The sequence below is a fragment of the Thermobia domestica genome, chromosome 2 (genome assembly GCF_964235325.1).
Source record: "Thermobia domestica chromosome 2, izTheDome1.hap1.1, whole genome shotgun sequence".
Taxonomy (NCBI): Eukaryota; Metazoa; Arthropoda; class Insecta; order Zygentoma; family Lepismatidae; genus Thermobia; species Thermobia domestica.
The window spans coordinates 182,407,602-182,429,816 of record NC_137455.1 but is presented as its reverse complement, the minus strand read 5'-3'; the positions used below and the strand labels follow the sequence as shown (position 1 = coordinate 182,429,816).

General features: G+C 36.7%; 1 protein-coding gene across 2 annotated transcripts in view; it reads right to left on the bottom strand.

The window, feature by feature from the left end:
- Window positions 1-11,901: 11,901 nt before the first annotated feature.
- Window positions 11,902-22,215, bottom strand: part of LOC145677867 (coiled-coil domain-containing protein 124) — a 29,091-nt gene continuing 18,777 nt past the window's right edge. For both annotated transcript variants that reach the window (XM_081748164.1, XM_081748165.1), the window contains 2 exons: window positions 20,426-20,577; window positions 11,902-14,750 (listed from right to left, as the gene is read on the bottom strand). In XM_081748164.1, coding sequence (XP_081604290.1) covers window positions 14,555-14,750; window positions 20,426-20,577 — 348 coding nt within the window. In that variant the 3' untranslated portion in view covers window positions 11,902-14,554. The remainder of the gene's footprint in view (window positions 14,751-20,425; window positions 20,578-22,215) is intronic.

The following is a 22,215-nucleotide window of genomic DNA, read 5'->3' as shown; positions in this document are numbered from 1 at the left end:
GTCGTGCGCCATCTCCCGTATTCTCCCCATTGGATACATATGGGACTAGAGGGGACGATATCCGGGCTGCTCTGAACTTCCAGCGACAAACCTTGATCAACTACGGGACTACGTAGAGGAAGCGTGGAACGCCATTCCCCAAGATATCCGGTACCTTTATGATCTCTGCTTAAATACAAGCCTACGCTGAAGCTGAATACTGTAGCGTGAAACGTAACGTTAGTCGCAAAATAATTAATTGGAAGCGAAAGAACTATTATTATATGTATTTTAAGTCATATATTTGCTTTGTGTGTGTGGCACTATGGGTGACCTTTTGTCTCGCTAGCTTCCATGTTTTTGAAGATGAACATTGTTTCAGAGCGAGGCTTATTTGCACTGCAAAACTCTTGAGTTCCGCAGAGCCACGCGCCTACCACAAGTAGCTTAAACTTGCCCTGAACGCAGTCTATTTCTTCAGGTAATTCATGTTAGCTAACATCAACTTATGTCGTGAGAACCGATCATGTAGTGAAAGTGCGTTACATGTATTAAAGTGCATAATTCGGACCGAAAGAGAGAAAAACTTATTTCTATCCATGGAAGGAAAATCAGACGTCCCGTAACAGATATCTGTAGTTAGTAGTGAAAGAGACATAAGTCGGGTGATATATAGAGGAAGTGGAACAATGACCCATGTAGGAACTACGATCGTAAGTAAGAAAATTAGTTTGCAAGTATTGCTTGTGGATGATAATGAAATATAGTGTATTCCAAGTATTAATAGAAAAGATAAAGTGCTTTGTATGCATAATGTACAAAAGTGACATTTGGGGAGGGAAAGTTTGTATACATTTTGTACTGTAGTTCACAGTAGTATCTTCTGTAAAAGCAAAATTCTCAATTACCGATCGAATTATAAAAGGATGTACTTGTGAACCATTTCCATAGCTGTTCAGTGATTTATTTCTTGGAAATTGTTATCCATGCATTCTCTTGTGTGTCTACCTTATGTTTGTGAATAGAAAGTAGAACTACAGGAACATTTCTTTTTTAAAGCAAATTTTTCTTTCTGAAAAAAAGGTTATATTTGAGTACTGTTGTAAAATTAATAGCTTAAATCAGCCTTGTTACATGCTCTAACTTTTCGGTTTCTATTGATTTTGCTAATTGGAAATAATAATAATGTTAATTATATCAATCTTCCCAAACTGACGACAATATAAAATGAAATGCAGTTACGGTATATGCAATTATGACTATGGAAATGGTGTTGAGTACCGATCTCCGCCTGTGTTGTAACAATGAGAGGTTAAAGATAAGGGGAGATCCAGCCTACCACCATGGAATATAGCTCACGATATTTCGCTGCTCTCTCAGAGGTTGTGGGAAGAAGTGAGTGATTGTTGTGGGTTGTAACACAATAGTCTGCCCACAGGTGTAGAACCTGTGTACATGACTATGTACAAACTACAAGGCGGTTCAAAAGAGTGATAAACACTGCAAAATACAAAGTGACAATGTAGGTGGGGAATAGGGATGGGGCAAAATGTTGGGGGACACATCACAGCGGCAACGGCCATCTTGAATTTTATCGGATTGTCTTGAATGAAACCCATAGCATGTGAGATCATTTTAATAGCAGATTTTTCGGAGAAATTGAATGTCACAACTATGTTTGCTCTAGCATTGACCATTACGAAGTTACTACTGTTTCGGTAGGTTAGTCATACGACAAGGACCACGCACTGTTATAAAATGTATTCAATGAGTTCTTCATTCTGGTCGATTGTCAGATGCATTCTGAGTACCCAGTTAAGCAAAACCTTGCGCAAAGTGACATTTGTAATGTTGGAACATGGGTTCACAATTCGTTCCTTGAGATGCTCAACATCTCTAGTTTTCACCGCATACACAACAGATTTCACATGACGCCACAGGTAATAGTTCTGTGGCATCAGATCCCAGATCCAGGGAACGATGGGGCGGCCATTCCTCGCTGATCAGGGTATTCACAGGTATCATAATAGGGTGAGACGCTACCGTGTTGGAAAAACATAGGAAATGACCCATCTGACAGCAGTCAAAGCAACATGTCTTCTAATATGCGCCGCCCGTTAGGGTTCTGTCAATGAAGAATGAACCCACCGCGCGAGTCCGCCACACCATCACATTCTCGGTAACACCTACGGATGCGTCAAACCTTTGTCGATTACTATCCGACCAGTATCGCACTTCCTGTTTATTAACCTCGCCTGAAACATAAACGTTCGCTTCATCAGTAAACAAATGTCAGAGATGAATGTAGAGTTTTGTCATAGCTGCTCTTGGACCATTGAGCGGACTACGATCTGGATCACATTCTGTATGTTGGTTAAGCTGCAGATTGTCAGTGCAATTATTCACTGACATAATGTGCATGATTGAGGTGCGACCACTACGCGTGCTTCTGTGATAGTTTTACTGAATGATGCCGACACTACCACAATTGTTGCCTTGTCTGTCTTCGTGTGTGGTCTACCAGTGTTGGGTCGATCTGCCACATATCAGGATTCTTTGAATTTCTCCATTGCTGATAGGAGTCCTTTCCGAATTACGGCGGCTAAAATCCTCTACAATCAACCTGGTGCTTCGTTGTCCAGAGATCATCACAGTCTCAATGTACTCTATGTGCATCAAGTCTATCTTCTGCTAGTACGACATCTACAACGATAGAAAGAAACAGTCATGACTTCGTAATGGTTAGTGTTAAAACAAATATAACAGTGCTATTGAAGTTGCTATTAAAATGACATATATGTGCTGTAGATTTCATTTAAGACAATTACGTAAAATTCAGGATGGCGGACGTCATTGTGATGTGTACTCAAACATTTCCCCCATCCCTACTTCCCACCACTTGGTTACTTTGGTTATATTTTGTAGCTTTCACCATTTATTAGGGTGTTTATACACTTCTGGACCACTCTGCATAGTGCATGTATCAAATTTCAATCTCGTAAGAATATATTTCCTGGATTTTCATTTTCTAGTCGAGTATCATAGAGTCAACATTGTTTGCCTCATTTTTAAGCAAAGAATGTTTACGCGACTTCACAGTTCCCAATGAACTTTTTGAAGATTCTGAGAGTATTAGAAATAGCTTCAGTTATTCTCTAACTTTGCTAAGTCGTAGTCGACGGCAACAGGAGTGAGAAAAGACCTTCTTGCGAAGAACTAAATATGGAAAAAAAAGCAGGGTATTTGATAATGAGTTTTGGAAAAAAGTGAAATTTTAGCTTTTTAGTATTTTCTTATTCAAGTATTTCCTTTCTGCCGTAGTGGATTCTACATGTAAAAAAAAATACCTTTACAACATTCACTACATATGAATCTATATTCAGTTCGGGGCTGGCTATCTTTATTGGTTTTCAAAATGGCATTTCATTGATACCAGTAATTGTAAATTTTGCAACCAAATATATCACAATGGTCATGAAATGAAATCTTTGAGTTTTACGTCCCACGGTATGCCGGTTAGGCTAAAGGAGACGGTGATTATGAGAAATGAATGGAATGGTGGAATGAAGAAAGTGGGAGGAAACGGGAGAACCCCGAGAAAATCGGTGTTTGTCCACCACAAAGTTCACTTGGCGGGAGCAGGGTTTGAACCCGGGACCCCAAGCACCAGAGGTGAACGCTCTACCACTGAGCCACTGCGGCCCACAATGGTCATGTTAGTTGTCTAACTACCTTATCAATTTCCTGAAAGTTATGGAGGGGGATTTTGAAAATGCCGTAATGCACAGTAATTTTCTATGTATATCCTTACATAATTCTGGACAAGAAGGTCCATACATGTATGCCATTTACATAACAAAAAGAACTCACGTTTAGAAAATAATCCTCTAAATGACACCACTTACTCAGTTACCATTCCTGCATTGGCGAATGGACGTTTCCCACAAGTTTCTTAAAGACGGCCCCAGTAATGGATCGAATCTCTTTACATATCGCAGCTTTAAGTTAGTTCATCCAGCGTATGAGAACAAGTAGCAAACACATGATCCTTTAGATAGTCCCAACACGCTGTCAGATTTGGCGATCTTGCAGGCTAGTTCATATCGCCATTTCTTGACATGATATGCCTTCCAAGGAAGTCTCGTAAAGCAATGATCGATATCCTTGCTGTGTGAATTGTAGATTCGTCTTGCTGAAACCATGTGAATTTATTCACTGCATACTTTCGTAGTTCATTCCTGAAAAACATTTCAACCATGTTCACATACCGCTGAGACGTTACAGACACTGCCCATTCATGATCATCTTCAAAGAAGTGTGAACCAATTGTGCCTTGCATTGAAATGGCAAACCACACTTACTTTATCACCGTGTAAGGGTCTCTGGTGTATCAAGTGGAGATTATTGGGAACCCACTACCGAAAATTTGGTTTATTCACATGGCCACTTAAGAAAAAATATGCTTCGTTGGACATTCACATGTTTTCAAAGAATTTTGGATCTTCATTACTCTTGGATAATGTTGCTCGAATGCTGCATTTATTGCTTGGGTAGTTTCTACAGTTCAAACTTTTTTTATTTATTTTATTTTGTCCTACATGTTTCAAATTCAATGTTGATTTCGTTGCTTCTAATCTTTGCACTCATTTCTTCAGAGCGTAAGCCGACGGAACGGCAGTTAAAAATAACGCCGAAATTCGCGCCGTGCAGCTTCACAACTATCATTGTTTTTGTAATATGTTTTCGTCGCGAAAGCGCGTTGCTCCCCTGACCACTGAAATGGCATGGATATGCTACATTATCATGATCTCACAGCGTTGTCATATTTAACAATGACCGTCGATTTAAAATATCCCACATCTCCATCAGCCTAAAGGGCATAAGCGTGGAACGTTAAACTGAAAAATTTAATTTAATTTTCAAAATCTCCCGCTCCAGGGCGCTACCCTGTACATCTTGTATGTTGTACGGGTTGCCTACAGTCAAACATTCAGACTAAGAAGAAAGTAGTATAAATCAAGAAATAGATACAATCCTGTATTTGTTTGGTACAAAATTTCGCTTAAATCTCGTTTTCCGTTCCGAAAATACTTTATTCAGAGGTTCAGATATTCTATTATCATCAAAACAAAAGCCACAAACAGGCATTTTGGATATGATGTTAGTTTAACGGTACCAACAGTTCATTTTTTTACAGATTTTTTTTATTAGTGTCCCAAATATCAGGGTATATAAGTCGCAGTGAGTCAGGCCTAACATCATTTGACAATTGACAGTTGAAGCTAGTAGATCTGCAAAAAAATATTGGAATTTTTGGAACAACGGACGGAAGACATTGTGCCGTGGAGATGAGTGAACTTTCCGCAAAACTACTACATTTCATAATTTTATTTTGATAAAGGCAGAAATGCTGCTCAGGCCTGTGAAGAAATTTGTGATGTTTATGGGCAAGATATGTTATCAAAAGTAACAGCCACAAGATGGTTAAGTCGCTTTCGTTCTGGAAATTTCGATGTCCAAAATGATGCTCCTCGCAATGAGCGACCAATCACAGCAAAAGAGGATGATATTCTGGTATAAGTTGAGCAAGAGCAGCATGCAAGAAATTATGATATCGCTAATGACCTAAATATCCATCATCGAACAGTGTTAAATCATTTGGAAAAAGCTGCCTACAAAAAGAAGCTTGATGTTTGGGTGCACCAACTCAAAAACATCTACTTGATCGAATTTCTATCTATCTCTGAATCTCTACTGAAACGTAACGAACTTGAGCCATTTCTGAGGCGGTTATCACGAGTGATGGAAAGTGGATAACCTACAACAACAATCTGCGAAAAAGATCGTAGTCGAAGTGTGAAAAAATGGCTGCAAAATCTAGTTCTACAGTCTGTGTTAAAGCTCACATTAACGCCCTTGAAGAGTATCGTGCATCACAAACTGCTGCCGCCGGGCAGAACGATAGACTCAAACTATTGATTATTAGTGCGAGTGCACTTAGAAGTTCAAAAGAAATAACCGGAACTGGTCAATAGAAAGGGTGTCGAAAACCACATTGACAACGGCAGACCGCGATTATATTTATATTTTAACCGATTCGTCAGAAACTGAGAAAACTTGGTTTAAGTTTTTAATGTATCCACTATATACCCGGACTGGCACCGTGCTGACCTCCCTGAAAGGCGTTAATTTCAAAAGAGACCTGTGAAAACCACGTGTCACAGTTTTTCGAACAGCAATCACAGAAGTTCAGTAGAGACTTCGAATAAAATGAAAGCAGCCCATCGAACAATATGGTACATGTGTGATTTTATGATGTTCTTTTCAAATCACAATAAATGTATTCTCAATTTCGAAATCGAAACGGTCAATACTTTTTTTTCAGACATAATATACTCTTGATCCGCGTAATCTCCAACATAAAAGGTACTTTAGAAAAAAAAAGTCTAACTGGAATTTTAGTTTATGTATAAATTCTCAACGATCATTTTACTGCACTAAGTCTGACTATTTACGTTTCCAGACGTTACTGCTAACACCATTTAAATTTTCACGACAATAGCTCTATAAATAATTTGTTCGAACTGGAAAACCCATTGCATCCACCAGTTTGTCTTTTTTCTTTATTACCGAGTAATCGATTATCCTTGATTATTGAACTTCTCACATTTTCTTCATAATACAGTAGATTTTTCGTGTTATAATGGGAAAAGAAAAGTGGAAAGTACTACTTTTTCATTAAAGTTAAAAATATTTTTAAAAAAGACCAACATTTCTCACGCAAAGAAAGCCGTGGAAAAATTCTTCTTTTTTTTTTTCGAACCCTTGTGTTACATGATGAGAGATATGGTCCCGGAAGGCCGTCGTTCGATTCTTGTGGATGTCACTTACATTTATTTTTTTTCCTTCAAGAATATTTGAAATGTAGCCTCAAGCTTCTTTGAAGCAATTTGTAATACTTTTCTGGTTCATTAAACTAGATGCAATGGCAGAAGTCCTTTACCCTGCACATGTCTACACCTTATTCCTTGTCCTGCCTTTTTCCCCTTACTTGCTACTTTTCACATTTCACTTCGAGTCATATGTCAGCTATATTTTGTTTTGCCACTTTGTTGAGTCAATATTCTGATATTGACTAATATACCAGATAATGCTTTTTTTACTGAGTGAAGTGATTTATATCCGCAAACATAAACATTATTTTATTGTGGAAATACTTATTTTCTACGTTATCAGCTATATTGGTGAGTTCACGTTGGACGATGTCACCTCCTGTGAGGTTGATTGAGGGTAATGTTTGTGGTACTGAACTTTGGAGGTTTTTGTCCTAAACCTTCTAGAACTTTCTATTTTACGTCAAGACAACGTGATTGTGGGTGTTCTCGAACATTTAAGTTTTGTTGCCTTTTATGGACAGAAGAAGAAAAGGGGTTGGGTTTTGTAAAACCAGCCTTTGAATAAAACCACGAACACCGAGTTTGTCGAGGAAGTGGGAGTAAGATTTTGACGGAGAAAACATCGTTAAACGACACGTCATGGAGACACTTCGATTCTTGAAGGTATTGTAATTAGCTGACATATTGAAGGAACTTTACATTTAAAACCACTGCAATTCTTCAAGACCTAACATTCTAGTCTACCTACCCAAATTCGGCTGCATCTTTTGAAATATGTATTTTGTGTATTTCATTTATTATTACAACATTAACCCTCTCTTAAAGCTACATCCAAAATTTAGTATCTTTTGCATTACATAAAAGAATTATACAATTTAATTATTCATGTTTCCAGCTTTTCATAAAAGCTGGTGGTGGAGACAACATCCCCAATCTGTCGGGCAACGATTTTCTTACTGTATTAGGTTGCCTTCAGTGCATACCGACTCTATGTACGGTGATGCAACACTTGCATCCATAGGCTGGAAGCGCACTTATTTTGTGGTGGTATGCGGTGGTGCCCACATTATTTTTCGTAAATAGATACTAAAGACGTGTAAATCTAAATTGGACAAATTGTGGATATACGAGGCCAGTCGGGAAAGTATCCGACTAGAGTCCCGGAAAACCAATACACTTACCTCACGTTTTCTTCGTCCTAATCCCCTTCAAACTAGTTCCTTCTTGCTTCCATGCGCCGAGTTTGCTGCTGGAAACAGGCCTGGAACCCCTCATCAGGAAGTGCTACGAGAGCAGTCGTTGCGTTGCACTAAATCTCCTCTCAGCTGAGAAAGCGAGTTTCTATCTGGTACCTTTTGATTTTGGGCAAAATGCGAAAGTCTCACGATTATATACCCAGAGAGTAGGGAACTTAACGTAACATCGAAATCTTGTTAAAGACAACTGCATGAATGAAATCAATGTCCTGGTGCAGTCTTCGGGGCTTTGAAGTCCACAGATCTGGTCATTTTGGATAAAGAGCATCGCGTAGACGACGGGAAATGTCTGAAGAGAAGTCCTTTGTATCTGTAAGCTCTTCCTTTACGAACTCACGTTGCACACATTGTCTCGACAATAGAAAAACATAATCAACATTAATTTGATTTTGCTACGCACCTGGCGATCGTCTCTGTCTTTGCGAGCTTTGTCGAAGTCGGGTGTATCCATGGAGTATATTGTGACTTAGTTCTCGCGTCTTATCCGTACACCCATGTCTTTACCACTTTAGCCCCGCCGAGATCACAGAAGAGCACCCAATATAAACACTCCTGAAAGTAACGCCATCTGCAGTTAAAGACATTACGGACACCTCTTGCATTACGCAAAATTTGGTCTACCTACACCATATAGTTTCTTTTTTTTTTTTTAAAAAAAAACGAAGAAAGTCAGATGCTTTTTCGACGGACCTCGTAAAATTACTATAGATCTTTAGCTAATAACCACGAGCCTACAGTAATCAGTACCATCGAACTGGAAATGTTTCGGGAAAACTGTAAAAATGTCTATCCGAAAGGTCAAACTAAATGATTCGACAACTGTCGAACGCAGTGAATCTTGATGTGGGTCATAACGAATTTAGCTTTGTACGGCGGACATTGCATTGCTGCAAAATTGATTTTCGCCTTTTTATGCAACGAAAACACTTTCTTATCTCGTCAAAAATCAAAATGTGGTAACACAACATTCGATGATGCGCACTCGTAGTATATTTTATATACCATGAGCGCATACTGTCACTTCTGTGTGTGCTAGTAGATTGGACCCTTCAGTTTGAACGGAATTAAACATGTCATGATTCTTACATGCCGAAAAGATGTATTTTTTTCGTCTTACATATGTCCGTTCATATTACACCGTTGATATTACCAACACCAATTTTTTCAACATGAATTTCCGAAGAAGCTGGGAAAGGAGCAAGAACCGGATTTTCTTTTCAATGTAAACACGTCATGAATAATTCTATGATATCAGTGCATTCCTTTTTTTACGAACAAAAGAGATACGTTAGTGATGGAGGTGCAGCTTTTAGGACGATTTTGTTCATGTTTCATCAATAAATATTTCATTATCAATCCAATAATGATTTTTTTTCTCAAATTTTACAAATGGTAGTTAATTCGGAAAGATTAGTCGTGCGGTCAATTTTGCTCGCAAATGACACGCAATTTGTATTTCATAAATATTTCACTAACGACCTTCTTTGTGATGTAGTTTGCTACTGATCACATAATACCGGAAAGGGTAATTTGCTGTGGGTTGATTTCTGTTCGGATGATCCAAGAACAGTGTTTGTTATTTTCTTCATATTTCATAATTTCATCTACAAATAGGCATGCTTTATTTCATGGAATATTCCAGAAAGAGAAGTTTTCGGATGACTTTTTTGAAATTGATTCAAACTATTTTATTCGTATAGCAAAAATACGTACACACTGCATTAATAATAATGCACTACAACTAATTTATCTTTTTCACATTTTTTTATTTCTAGTGTGAGTTTTGCGAAGATATTTTCAAAAATGGTTCCAATAATTTTCGTCGTATTTTCTTCAGCTCAGTAAGCGGAACTCGATCATTCTCGAGAAATATAACGCATTTATGACGTTTTTGTTTGAACCATTTGACGGATCTTGGCTAAATGTTACATGATGGTTAAGCCCATTGGTGGCATATTTTATACAAAAATAAAAATCTAAAACAGGCTTACAACGTCTGTACGGAGAGTGATCGATGATGTCCCAGCGACACTGCTTCAATAGCATGCTGGTCTTCTGAGTTGATTTTAGTTTAGTGTGTCTTTCAGCAGCGAGGCTATATGAGACGTGGACCTACTGTTTAACGGGGAATCCGAACCACATGAGCTCCCGCCGGGAATCGAACCCGGATCTCCCGCGCCACAGGCGCGTACGCTAACCGCTTAGCCATGAGAAAGCTCGGTGGTCTTCTGAGGTAAATGGTGACGTTTTCTCTACCAGCCGCAAACTTTCGACTCCATTCTGCGACATGCTGACCCAGAAGCGTCTCTCCTCCCTCCATAAACCTCTACCAGCTGCCGGTGAATTTCAGTCACGGTTACATGTTTAGCCCACAGAAATCAAATAACTGAGCAGACTTCTTCGCGAGACCAGTTTTCCAAACGAGTCACCATTTTTGTTTACTTACAACTAGCGCGTAGGTGGCTGCGGGTAGTTGAAATTCAGCATAGTTGCCAACTCCATGTATTACAATTACCGCACACTCCTCATTCCTCTGTAACAGATGGAACTCCAGAAATATTGGCCATGCAACCTTAGTTTCTGATCCTCCCTCAGGGACAGTCCCAGTTTTCAATGAAAGAATTAACTGTCCCGAAAAAGGCTTTCGGGACGCCTATTTGTCCCGGTTTTAGTTCTTCAGATTGAAAAATGTTCAACGTGCAAGAACTAGTATGTCACCTAAAAGCGGAAGGTTTTCGGAAGATTTGTGTAGCCTGATTCAGATGATGACGCAACCAAGAAAAAGTATCTCTTCAATCACAAATGGGAGGGTGTGTTGTAACTGGCGCAATAGTTAGGATCTGTTAACACAACAAATCAAAATTCGGAATAAGGGACACCAGGCAGCTCTCCTTATGTTACCTTTTCAAATTCTTTATACATCCCTTGTGGGACTTCATTTGTGTTAACTGTATATAGAATAAACTGGAAAATTATGAGTAAGGAACTGGAAAAGACGGGTAGTTATTTGATTCTGACCAAGTGAGTAGGAAACCTTGACTTTATATATAGCCTGAGATTGGTGTCCGAGTTTTTCGTTTACAAAATTTGACAACCCTAGACTTAGATCTTTAATCTGCAAATACGTTATACTCAAAAATTTGGCAGACACTTTTATTATACCTCAAAAAAGGAGGCAGGAAGAGAGCAACCTTTTTTTGCGTATGATAATCATAAAAAAGTAAAAGTATTTATAAAATAATCATAAAAGTATATAGTACGAAGTTCAAACATTAAACGATCTGTCTCTGTAAGATGCATATGAAAAATACTGTAGCAAATCACATACAAAACCCTGCCAACTAAACATGGTTGTTGATATTGTGCCAGTTTAGACGCTTTTTCGAACTTGCAAAAATAATTTTAGTATAACGTTTTATGAAAATGAAATGAAACCTTTGAGTTTTACGTCCCACGGTTATGCCGGTTAGGCTAAAGGAGACGGTGATGATGAGTAATGAATGAAATGGTGGTATGAAGTAAGTGGGAGGAAACGGGAGAACCCCGAGAAAACCCACGCACACGGTGTTTGTCCACCACAAAGTTCACTTGGTGGGGGCTAGGATCGAACCCGGGACCCCAAGCACCAGAGGTGAACGCTCTACCACTGAGCTACCACGGCCCAACGTTTTATGATTATTATAGACGAAAAAGAGGCGATCTTTACGCACCTGCTTTAGAAAAAGACACGTAAATCACTCACATGTATACACTTCTAAAAATGGATAAACTTGTTGAAAAGTTTATTTATTTATTTAAAGATGTTCACTGCTTTCCTTACACTTTTACCATAAATACGAAGAAACAGTACAATTTTACATTCTAAATTTATCTTACGTATTTACAAAACACTATGACCTAAAATGGTCAGCATGCAAGGTGTTCATTATTGTTATTTGTTACATACAAAATACATCACCCAAAGGTATGATGCCATACTTTCCTTTGAGTCGTATTTTTCAATAGTGAATATCTTAAAAAACCATTAACTACTGTAATCAGAGCTCAGTATTTTGTAATACTAGAAAGTTAAGAACTTAAATAACGTTACTGCAATTTTCGTTAACATTTCGGAAATATGAAGAGGGAAACATTTTAACAAAAATTTATTTTTGACCGATACACATTCATTTGAATAGTGTATCTGCAAATAATTTTCTAGATTAACTTTTATGATTTACAAAATCTGTAAGTTAATCGCAGCAGAAATAAAAGCTTGAGAATCTTAATATCAAGCCAATACTGTTTCGTGTGACCGTGAATCATATTTGAACTACGATCGCCAAAATATAATTATAGCATTCTTGACACTTTCATAAATATTTTGGTAGCAGATCTTCAACTCTATTTTACGCTAATATAAATGCAAGATTCATTATCTAGTACACCTTTTATGAGGTAACATTATAAAATAGAAGTTAAAATTCTGTGCGAGACCTAGAGTATTGTAATACTTCTTACCTGCACCAAATATAATGATAATGTGGCAGTCTGATCATACTGACAAATATAACTGAGACACCCTTACACACACATACAAATCAAACCAATTTGTTTACATCACTTTGGTCATTTCTATCTGACGGCTGAGTTCGTTGTTCGGAAGCCATATCCAAAGAATATTTTCCTGTAGGTGTGTTGTATATGATAGCATGAAAAAATTCAAATTTTGCGTTAACTAACATCAATATAACTAAAGTAATACGATGAAGACTATAAATTCGATATATCATGAAGAAAAGAGCATACCCCACTCCTACATATTTTGGCAATAAATTTCGAACAAAAACTGAATTTTAGCATGTGTTGGAGTAACTTACAGACAATTAAATGCTAACAATGCCTTGGAAAGAACTGCAACAGAAAACTTAATATTTAACATGGGTTTAAATATTTTTGATAACAATAAATCAAATATTATTTTCTATAACGTGCTGGGATAGAGACATGTGTATCAGCTAATGGCAATCATTTTACCACATTGCTAGCCATTTTCTACAAATTTTTGAAACAGAAATATTTCATAGAAATAATAATAAAAACCTTTCACATTTAGAGAAAATATAAATATGTTCTTACCTGATATACCTATATCTACCCGAAGGCACGTTATAGCCCACTTATCCTTAAGTAACTAGATGGGGCCATTAAGCCAATTATGCAGGGATTGGGTGGTGAATTCTTTTCTTCTATGGTTCAAAAAGGGACACGGCAAACTGATAACTACGAGCTGGAATAAAGCAACTGGTTGAGAATTAGGGTTAATGATTCCACGTATGCAAGAGCTCTGTAATTATGGATTCACCACACAGGTGATTACAATATTCCTTCGATAGAAAACACTCTGACTTCCTACAGTGTCAAGGAGAGTGAATTTTTACAGAGAGTCCACTCACAAAAAGAGCACTCCAAATAGAGGAACAGGTTGAGAATTAGAATTAGAAATACCACATATGCAAGAACTGTGTAATTATGGTTCATTACACAGGTAGTTACTTGTACACGTCTAGTCACAATCCTCAGAGATAAAGCAATCTGTCTTTCTACAGTACCGAAAGAAATCAGAATCTTCTCAAGAGGGTATAATTGGATAGGTATGTTAAATATTGCGTCATTGATGCAACACTTCGTACACAGTCCTCTTTTTATTGTCTTGAACTGATTAGTTTCTGCTGCAATTCTCTCAAAAGCACTGTTCAATCTTCTGGTACTACTACTACTACTACGATCTCAATCCACTGCTAATGTTCTACTTACGTCAACAAAAGAAAACCCTATTTAAATAGTCCATTCATTCAAAATTTAGAAAATGAGAATATATAGTATGTATATACACTTTTGTTGCTGACTACACAATTACAAAATCATGACGATTATGCAATTTCTTTTCTGCCAGAATTGGTTGTTAAATATTTTGAGTCACAGTTTAATGGTTATCCAATACATTAATTCCAATAAATGAAGCTTCAATTTAAAATGATCCGCTTTTCATTGTATGCTGAAAAAATCGAGATTTCTCCTATACAATACTGTAAATATTAGATATTAATGTAATTTCTGAATGTCTATCCAATAAAAAGTACATCTATACTGTTCCAATGCGGAAAGAAACCTAAGAACCACAACGCTGATTACAATAAAATGTAACTTTGTTCCATACACAATAGATACATATAAATATATACACGGATGGGATGTTATATATCAGTTCCCTTCATGGTAATTTCATTTTGCTTACATAAACAATCATGAAATCAAAATCAAGAGAACCTGATTATGCATATAGTTCCTCAGCTGCATATTTATACCTATCGCTTCCGTTCAATAGTCACTTAAGACTTCCACTATTTTACAACATGCATTTTATCATACACTTTTAGTTTATCATTGTTTTTGGTGAAGTTGATTCATAGGGTTCTCTGGCGATTTCATCCATTCTTTTCGTAACAACTGTTTTATCTGTGATAAGCGCAGATTTGGATTCTCAGCCTTCAGTCGTGGCAAATTAGCCTCTTCAAAAGCAGTATACGCTGCCTTCATTCTCCTCTCTGGGTGTTTGTCCACTGGAGCCTCCGACACACTAGAAAATACAAACTTGTTTCAATTTTTGTTCTAGATCGTATAAATATATCTGGCATCTATACTAACAGAACAGAACTCTTTGTTAGGTTTTATATGTTTGTTCGTCAATGTCTTAAAAACTAATAAACCGATTTGAATAAAATCTTCACCAATGTTTTCACTGAAATCTCAGTTTTGACTCCATGAACCTGACCAATTGTAGAGATAACCATTAGGGATTTTCTGTAATTATTATTGGTTTCTATCCTCTGTTACGGAATTAGGGATCTGACAAAAATTGTTGTGGGAAATATAAAGTTTGAATCGCATGACAATTCTATGCGAGATAAGTAAGTTTTATTTCAATGTACGGGAATTTTACGAAGTAAGATGTGACTACATCCTCAGGAAAGTGACAATCAACGGTGATTTTTTGAAGCATTCAATGGATTTTTGATTGTAATTATTATTATTAATTTCTAATCTGTTATTTTTTGTTCAAAATTAAATAATATAAATTTTATGTGCTGTAAAATCTAGTTTATACTATTGAATCTCTTCCTTCCAGTACGGAAACACTCGAGTGTCGTGGTCATAGTTCACTTAATTAATATGGATAGTTTTCGAAAGTTGGCATCTATACAATAGTGTTGTTGGGAAGATGGAAAAACTATACAGAAATTTGATTACTACATGGAAAATATTACTACTGCTACTACATGATTCTTTTAATATGCCAGTCATAGGCGCATAAAAGTTTTTAGTATGAAGGCTTTCTGCTTCAGAAAATACGGATTATTTAGTAGCATGATTTCAATGCTACGGTGCAGGGAAAGAGAAGGGGATGGTTTTCTTTTAACCCTAAATGTACAGGCACGAAACTTGGTACACAAGAGCTTCTTGATACACAGTAGGTAAATATCATCAGGATGGCGACAAAAATTATGGAAAAGAATTTTCGGACTTTTCCTGGTTTTCCAGAACATTTTTTTAGTATTTTCCTTGGTATTTAATTAGCCACACAGACGTTCTCATGCACATAAAAAACGAGATTACGAGAACATAACAGCAACAATGATACATAAGTAACATAATGGACCCCGCTCAGAGCTTATGGAAATCAGGTTTCCGTTAAATTGGCTCCCTGATGAAAAGTCTCAGTGGGCACGAAGCTCGAAAACCCCACGTTTTTGAGATATTCGCTGATTATTATCGTCACTTGAAGACATACCGGTACGCTACCTTGTAAACTGAAAATAACAATTACGTCAATATTTTATCTATGAAGTATGAACGAGTTTCACCAGAGTATACTAGGGTCGCTGATTCCGAATCCAAGGTCAGTTAACATCCATCAAGTCAGTTTCAAGGTTATTTAAACGTCAAATTGAGAGGGAACATTGCAAAAATCTGAACAAACAAAAACAAAAAAACAAAAAAAACAAAAAACTTTTTTTTTTTTTTTTTGAGTTGCTGTATTCGATTATGTCATTTTTTTGACCCGACAAGGTCATTGCAGGCTCATTTCAAGATCAAACTTTAAAATTGTCGGAAAAATTAAAAAAAAAAAAAATCACAGATAGGTTTCTAGGGTAGCTGATTTCGAATCCGAGATCGGTGTTAATAGAATTTACCATTAATATTGTCCATTTAGTTTTCCAGTCAGTCATTTGTAGTATCTTCTATAAATAAGTTTCTTTCTGCATCTTACATCTCATCATCTTTGAACTTCAACCTCCAGTATTTGACTTTTATTTCCATCGTTGTTCACATTACGATTACCAGCATCTTATATGTATTCCAGTAGAGCTCTACTAGTGTGTTTGATTTGTTGTTGATCTCAAGCCCATCCGAAAAACCACAGTACACCGGCTACATGTGCACAACAACCTAATGCCCTAGCATCGGACTTACAAGAGCAATAATATCCTAATATCGGACCATCTTCTACTTCCATGGCCGGCAATTCATCATCATTCACTGCAAAACGTATCCAAACCTGATATTGAGTAGCGTTTCTAAATCTTGAAAAGATTCTAAAACGTAACAATCTGGCTCAAACCTATTTCTATCAAATTGAAAAATATCAGTACACTCATGATCTAAATAATCTTGTACGTACGAAGGTGCTAGTTCAATCTGATAAATACAAAACGTAATTCAATTAAGAAACAAAATCAAATTGAGAGAATTCTAGGATATTGGCTTCAGTGATTTTTTGCCACATAGCATTTCACCTCGCCAAATTCTCTGCTTCTACTCTAGCCTGCATGACATGAGTATCATCGATACGATCTCGACTTTGCTGTGCCAATTGTGAAGTCTTATCCAGCATCAATATACGACTTCCATATTTTTCCGACGGTTTTTCAAGTTTGACCTTGACATAAAATTATCGGGTCAAGAAAATGACAATAATAGGATCCAGTGACTCAAAAAACATTTATGTACTTTTTGTTCAGTGTTTTGCAACGTCTTCTCTCGATTTGCACTTCAAATAACTTTGAACCTGACGTAATGGAGGTTAACCGACCTCGGATTCGGAATAAGCGACTCCAAAAACCTTAATATACCCTAGTGAAACTCGTTCATACTTCGTAGATAAAATGTTGACGTAATTATTATTTGCAGTTTACATGCCTTTAAGTGACGATAATAATTAGCGAATATCTCAAAAACGTGAGGTTTTCGGGCTTCGTGCCCATTAAGACTTTTCATCAGGGGACCAAAATACGTAACATGCTGCAATACCAGCCAATTTAGCGGAAACCGGATTTCCATAAGCTCTAAGCGGGGTCCTTTCCCCAAGCAATTATAAAAATGAATAATACGGAAACAAATACAACGTACTTTCTTATGAAATTACAGACTTACCTAATAAATTTCTGCACAAAGCAAGAAATTAAACGTCTTTCTTGAAACTTGAATCTGTAATTTTAGACACGTGATGGAAGTTTCATCACATATGAAAGGAAGAAGTCACAGTGAGACACTCACCGAAAAAGGATGGATGGAAGAATGTACTGGTCGCGGCATATCTTTAATATATCTTTTAGAAAAAAAAAATCAATAATACTAAGTGATTCATTAGACTTCTCCAAACGCTTTATTCCTATTTAATATTGCGCATATCTTACATTATTTTAGTCTTCTCAGTTTAGTTCGTTCAGAACGATCTTTATTTTCCTGTCTTCAGCTTCTTAGTTTCTTTTTCTCTTTCTCTCGTCGTTGATCTGTTGCTGCTGCAAAACAAGTACCAGCATTTCGTGCACAATGAATGCTGGATTTCCTTTTCGATATTTTCTCAAGGCCACCCGCAGAAGCTACTGAATCGTACACAAGTCTCAATACTAGAGTTTGTTCTTTTAAATTATCTGCTACACATTATGCATTGATCGAAAATCTTCCTAGATTTGAATTTTCACGAGATAGAATCACGACCATTTTGACAACATATTTACATCATTTTAGAATGAAGCACCCAAATTCTTTAGCCAAAATGTCATTCAAACACTGACAAGTTCTAGTATACTTACTAATAATTATTTTATAATTTGAATTCGAACAAAACTCTCTGAATTGCCTACAACTCTATCTATCCTATGCCATTTACCCGATTATTTTCAACTAGTTCAGCTACAAGAGATTTCATGCGATTCACTAACAGAAACACGAAAGAACTCTAGTTAGTTTATAATTTAAAAGTGACTTCAGTTCGGTGCAAGATCCTAAAACAGTCATTCCTAAAGAAGGAAAACCGTAGGTAGGAATTCCTTACTTTCCACAATCGACAAAAAATTAACATATTCTTGCAAAGCATATCTGCTTGCAGTATCCCCCCAAAAAGTTTAGAAAAACATCTTATTGGATTTAAAAGTTATTTTGTTGATCCACTAAATAAGTCAAGGTATTTATCGTGCTCAATGTGAATGTGACTCCTCATACATAGGTCAAATGAAACGCAATATTAAGACCCGAATTAAAGAAGATATCAGACAACCAAAAAAGTCACAAGAAGAGGGCATGCCGGGATTGGATCTTCACTTAAAATAACATTCACACAATATAAAGGAGGTTAAAGTGATAGGTTCAGAAAAAAACAAAACAAAGAAACAACGGGAGATTAAAGAATAGTTCTTTATTCACAAGTATAAACCGGCCTTAAATCGGGATTTTGGTAATATTGATAGATTCTGGTTACCTATCTTTGATGCATATTTTGGATCTGGTAATACTGACGTAACATGGACACTGCGCTTCCTTCAACTCAGCTCATTCTTTCGCTCTGTGCTCTGCTCGTGGTATTTTAGCACCTTTCACGTTATATTTATCTATTCTGTGGTATGCATCCCTTTCTCCACGCCTTTTTTCTCTCATCCGTTTTCATCCTTGTTACCACTGAAGACAGAACTAGCTCGTTGTTTCGATAAGTGTGGAGAATGTTTAGTTTCCCCACGAGAAGATTTATTGGTAAGTAACCATTTTTTTGTTAAGAAAATGATTTCACATTATGTATGCGATATATGCATTAATTAAATAAAACACTTGATTATTGTCCTTTTGGTGTTCAACTATCTCATACTTCACACTTCATAAAACACAACATTCTAAACACTTTTGTTGAACTGTAGTTCAGTCTACAGAACCCACAAACTTTTGTTGAACACATATTTTTTTTTTTTTTCACTTTGCGTATATGGTGTAGCAAGGGGAACGGTAAATAGCTCCAGTATGTAATTGCTAGTCACTGATAAACGAAATAGAATATTTTATTAATTTATATAAAAAGGAGACTGTAAATGAAAAGTAGTTTATATGAAGTTGTGATGTATGTTTGGTTTTCGAAGAGAGTTACGAAACGGTGGACGAGGTTTGAACCACTGAAGCCTGTGCTATCACAAAGAAAAAGCAATGATATAGAAACCATGTATAGCAAGCTGGCATCTACAAACCCCTGGGAGTGCACACGTACATGTTCGAATGACTCAAACTTTTATTGAAGACGGTGTTGACTATTCTGCAACAAAGTTTCTGTACACCGCTGTAGTTCAGCTTGCTTACTTTCGAGCAAGGCAGTATCTAATATCCAGTAGTGGACTCGGAAGTACTGACTTTCACGAGGTCTATCTGGTCTTTGATCCAGTCCCAGAGGTCGTAGTCAAGAAAAGTTCGGCTCAATAACTGAGATCCGAAAGTTCAGTCCATGGGTAACAATAATAAACGAAGTATTGAGTTACTTCCTATGCTATGCAAGCCGATTTATCATCTAATGGGACGCAATGACCTTCAGTGCAGAATTTACTAGAAAATTACGGCATCTGTCTTCAATTAAGGTATTTTAAAATGATAATACGAATAATCAATTTATTGTCGATTCAACACCATGTATTGTCAGGAAATCGTAGTCATTGATTAAACAAGAAAGCAGGTGTAATCTTTTCCACTAACATGTTGCAATTTTCTTTGTAATCAGGTTTCCGGTCATTTTTTATCTTTCTTTTTTACGTACTTGCGTTATCCACGTGATAACCCTGTATAAAAAATGAGGGAGATACCAAGCATTCTATTTTATTGTAATAACATAATAATAAGCAAGATATATATATATATATATATATATATATATATATATATATATATATATATATATATATATATATATATATATATATATATATATAAAGTACTGCCTACCTAAGAGCTGAAATAGCTTCTTCAACAGTTCTGGCTTCTACACCTTCAACTACAAGCCTATTGATATTTTCCTCCAGTGGTTTATCCAAGTGAGTTTCCGGTTGCTTCTTTGCTGCACCTACCGCAGCTTGTTGTCGTTTCTCATTTTCTGCCTAAAAGATAAAAACAAACTTCAACGAAGTCCAAGATTTTTCAAACACTATGATTTAGTTATTTCTTTTGCTTACATTTATTGCCCATATTATACAATAATCGTTACACTTAAATTTTCACGCTAAAATCTATCCATGTGCCGTTATACGAGACTTATACCATTAGCCTGATCTAGAAAAGTAATATGATGTGAAAATAATTGAAAGAAATCTATCACACAGAAAGTATTAGACTATCACATAGACGAAATGCAACGGCAAGGTATAGCGCAGGCACAATGTACAAACATGAAAGCTGCACCACTGAGGCAGTAGTCTGCATGTCTGCTAGTAAAGTAGTCGCGTTGTACGCTGCCTAATAGCGCCAAGAGTGAATCGATTCTGGGTAAGCTATAACGTAACACTTTCCGTTCCACACTTGTTGTTCCAGCATAGTTAAAACAATGACACGGACTTGTACCTGTCGTTAGACGCTTCACTATGAATTCCATAGTGCGACCGCTTCCTAACTGTGTATAACCAACTAACGAGCAATTGACAAGAGTACAGGACTCAACCACGACAAATCTGAATACATCTCCATATAACGTACATGTAGCACGTGTAATAACAAGTTTATTAAGCTAATAAAATCTGTGAACGACGACATACTTTGTAAATTGACTCCAGAGTTGTCATCTAAAACTCGTTACAACTTCCAAATTACCAGTGCCTTTTATTCAAAAACAGATCAGTATACAACTACGACAGAGCGCTAAATTTATCTAAGGTTTATAATGATAATGATAATTTAAGACAAAGTTGGCGAAACAATGTTTTCTTGCACCACGAATGTCTTATGTAAGCGTATTACAGGGTAACAATAGGGCAATAATCATTTCTATATTCAACCTTTTTGAACAAGTTCTGAAATAGGCATTTATAATGGGAAAGAGAAGAACCCTTGGTTTGATCGCTTTGATTTTTGTAGCTTGTCATAGCTTTTAATTCTTAGTCAAGCGTATCAATCATCCTGGCAACGTACACAGCACTTATACATCATTAACATAAACCACAATAGTTGCCTATCGATTATTTTCAGCCACCGGTGCTCACAAAAAAGTTTTGAACAGTTCATTTTCACAAGTCATTCAATCAGATTTGGTTGTACCCTGGTTAGGAATGTTGACAGGTTAAATTAAATTTTTTATTCGATTTTTGTAGGAGTTGCAGCGAGTTTTAGATCACAATTTCGAGGTCGATTTACACATAAAATATAATACCGTATGCAGATTTTATCAGAGCGTACTGAACTTTTTATTACTACATGTACTATAAGGAGGTGTATTCAGATTTCTCGTTGTGGAGACCTATTCTGTTGCGGATTGCTCGTAATCTACATCCAAACGGACCCCAGTGAAGCTGATTGTACCAGTGTTGAGCGAAATTAAGATTGACGGCGTCAGAGAATCCACCGACACAAAGTCAACATGTTCCAACAAAACATCTACTATGTAATTAACAAGAAGTTACGTCTCGAGATGGCTCATAAGGCGCATGTTAATGCGCTAAAAGCAACGGGAAATCATGTCGTGCAATGGAAAACCAATTGAAGAAAGTTGTACGAGCGCAACCTAGCGGGAGGTCGATGGAAGTTTG